This window comes from Carya illinoinensis, chromosome 3 (genome assembly GCF_018687715.1).
Source record: "Carya illinoinensis cultivar Pawnee chromosome 3, C.illinoinensisPawnee_v1, whole genome shotgun sequence".
Taxonomy (NCBI): domain Eukaryota; kingdom Viridiplantae; phylum Streptophyta; class Magnoliopsida; order Fagales; family Juglandaceae; genus Carya; species Carya illinoinensis.
The window spans coordinates 21732565-21735945 of NC_056754.1; the positions used below are offsets into that span (position 1 = coordinate 21732565).

Genomic DNA, 3381 nt, shown 5'->3' on the forward strand with positions numbered 1-3381 from the left:
TATTTTACACACCGACTTAATAATAGAATTTCTCAATTTCTTAAATAAGAAATATTTAGGGGTATAAAAAAAACCCGATAAACCGGTAAATCGGACCGGACCGGACCGAACCAAACCGGTGGCATCGGTCCGGTTCCGAGGTTGGTTCGGTCTGGTACTGGCTTTAATTTTCTTAAAAAAATCAAAATTGGTCAGGTTCTATTTTTTTTTTTCTAAAACCGGACCGGACAGGACCGATTTATATATATTTTAATTTTTTATATTATATATAATATATAACTATATATAAAATAGTTTTGTACTATATGATAAATTACTAATTAATATAATATTAAATTTTAAAATCTTATATCATTTTACTTATTGTATTAATAGTTATATTGATATTATATAGTGCATATTAATAGTTATACTTATAATATATCATTATATATCATAATATAATATATCATTATAATCTATAATATAATTATAATATATATTATAATATACTACAATATATTATCACTATAGTATTATATACTATAATATACTATATTATATATATTATATAATATATAATATAGTACATTAAAACTGATAAAACCGGACCGGAAACCGATAAAACCGAAATATCGGTTTATAAGGATAACTGTTGCGTAATCGATTTTAAAAAATATAAAATCGATACATACCAGTTCGATCCTAAATTTTATTCAAAATCGGATCAAATCGGACCAATTATATCCCTAGAAATATTTTGAGAGAGAGAGAGAGAGAGCGCGCCCATTGAAAGCTTCATTAAATATTATATATTTTTATCATTTTAAAATAAAAAATTGTGCATGAGATTGATGGGGTAATAGGCCAGATTATTTGTCTAGCTAGTTGTGTACGTAAGAAATAAACCTCGGTCACATCAATCTTCAAATTAAGCACCCATACATGAATGCCTTTATAAAATGGATATTTTCTTTGAAAAGAGGCCGATCGAAGTTACATCTTTCAAAAAAATATTAAGCACCAACTTTCGGTAAAACAATTTATATCGTGCACTTCGTATATTATATATATATATATAAAATCACGGGCATGGTGATATTATATATTATCTTCATTACCATTGCAAATTTACTCTAAATATTAAGGAAAACGATAGCTAAAAGCATTGACTTTTATTAAGAATTTTCAGTGCTTTCATACATGGAACCTAAGAGCGGACATACAATATATATACATGTATAAACTCCAGTGGAATATGAAAATTTAACATGTATTCACAGCTAATAGTAATTCAACCAGAGTACGTACGTACGTACTTCCTGATCATTAGCTTAACTAGCCGGGGCATACATATATAAGACATAGGATTATTGATGAAGATATGCATGTTCTAGTTTCAGCTTCTATATATATATTTTGTGCAGATCAGAACCACCCGATCAATGACAGAGATGATCATATGTGACCCTAGTACTCATGATATTGATGCCGTTGAAGTAGTAGTAGTACTGGTGATTATGGCGGGACCTCGAACCGGATTTGTTAATTTGCTGGAGAACAGTATATTAGAACTGAGTGCAGTGATAACCAGCAAGGCAAAAGTGACCAACACTGAGACTGCTGTTAGTAGAAGCATTAAGGTATGCGCTATGTTGCCTGTCACCCCTTGCGCATACTCCGTCGAGGCCAGTGCCAGCACCGTCAATGGGAACGAGTATGCCCACCATGCTATGCTGAACTTCCTCATCGATTTCTTGAATAGGGCTGGCCTACAAACCTGTTATTTTTCACCATTTTGAAGTAATTAAATGTCAGTAATATTATCTGTGGAAATTGACAAAGGAAAGTTATACGGTTGCGGACATTGTCAACCTTAATGTTGGTGCATGCACGGTCGTGAAAATGATGCTGAAAATGACTTTAATGTTGGTCCAATATTGCGATATCTCTAGCTGTCTTAATGAAAATGACTTTATTTTCTATGAAGATGCTGAAATTGTATTCCTTGATTTGTTTTAGTCTTTTTATTTATTCTTCCTTCATAAATTAAACATATATATGATCCGTAAAGGATATTCCAATAAATGAGTTACCAAGGAGAAGAAGAGGAACAGTGAGAGAAAGAATAGCATCTTGGATGCAACGTCAAGCCTTCCAGAAATGGAGCACCAGGCTAAGCTTGCCATGCTTGGAGCCGCTATGAACATAAAGAAGGTGGGCGTCAGCATTTCCGGAAGACTGTTGCTTCCCGATAGCCTCTGATATAGTGTGACAAATAGCACCAGATAATGTATTATGCCCAACGAAAACATAAACACTGCACTCTCTGTCCAGTCCATTCTGGCTGCTGCCATGGCCCCCACCAAGTTTCCTATCACCGATATTTGACTTGTTGGATTAGCCATCGTCCACAACAACCACGGCCCTTTCGTAAACCACTGGCCATAGAGCTTTACGTCTAGCACCAACACCGGGACAACAAATGCGCAACAGAGTGTTTGACAAAGAATACTGCTTGGAGAAATGAAGGGTGATGATTGGAGCAAGAGGAGCCATGAAATCCATGGAGCAAACAGGTAGTTCACTCCAACAGGGTGGAAGAACTCTTTCTTAACCAACTGAAACCGAAACAAGCATCTTAGAATGTAGAGAACAGATTGGGAAAGTAGTGTGAATAGAGCCAGTGACCATAAAAGGGCGAAAGCCGTAGGAGGTAGCATTGAAAAGACTTGCCGAAAAGCGTGTGGATCGTCTACTGGATCTCCCAGGGTCTTCCACATCAAGGCCTGGCTGCAGAGAGAGAGGCTAATCCTAAAGTAGCCTGCATGAAATTTAGACAACACACTTGATGGGGGTTTTTCAATAATCGAAGCTTCAAGATGGGGTAGCGTTGTACTGCGACAACTGATCTGGTTTACGTCAATGGCGATCTCAATTTGGGGTTGGGATTGTTTCTCAGCCATTTTCGAGTTTGGTAGATTTTTGAGTGTAGGAGTTGTCATAATGGTATTTATATAGAAATATCAATTTCTCCTTTTAAAAGGTTTAATAAAAAAAATATGATAACTATTTATAAAATATAGGATGTGTTTGTTTTTAAACTATACAAAACTTCTTAATACGTTTCTGTGAGTCAATATTTTCAATATCATCATCATAAGTAAATCGTAAGAACTCATTATCAGTTATAAATTAATCTAGTTCTAATATTATATAAAAATATTTATTTCTCTTTTTAAAAAGTCTAATAAAAAAATATGATAATTTCTTATAAAATTTAGGATGAATTTTAAGTTGTGTGTAACTTTTCAATAACTTTTACATATATAAATCAGCTTTGCTACATACAGTTGTCATATACAATCGGCGTGCAGTCGGCTGTACGGAATGAATAAAAAA

At 34.1% G+C, this 3381-nt stretch overlaps 1 protein-coding gene across 1 annotated transcript; it reads right to left on the reverse strand.

The window, feature by feature from the left end:
- Positions 1-1175: 1175 nt before the first annotated feature.
- On the reverse strand, positions 1176-2965 carry LOC122305687 (S-type anion channel SLAH4-like). Its single transcript, XM_043118251.1, has 2 exons — positions 2076-2965; positions 1176-1759 (listed from the first exon to the last, which is right to left on the reverse strand). The coding sequence occupies exons 1-2, from the start codon at positions 2943-2945 to the stop codon at positions 1457-1459; spliced, it is 1173 nt and encodes a 390-aa protein (XP_042974185.1). The 5' UTR covers positions 2946-2965; the 3' UTR covers positions 1176-1456.
- Between the last annotated feature and the right edge of the window lie 416 nt (positions 2966-3381).

Bases quoted from the DNA above. Each gene is read 5' to 3' on its own strand.
- LOC122305687 (XM_043118251.1), bottom strand. From the start codon at position 2,945: ATGGCTGAGAAACAATCCCAACCCCAAATTGAGATCGCCATTGACGTA. The intron at 1,760-2,075 runs GTAACTCATTTA...GAAAAATAACAG, and splicing joins TGTTCCTCTTCTTCTCCTTG to GTTTGTAGGCCAGCCCTATT.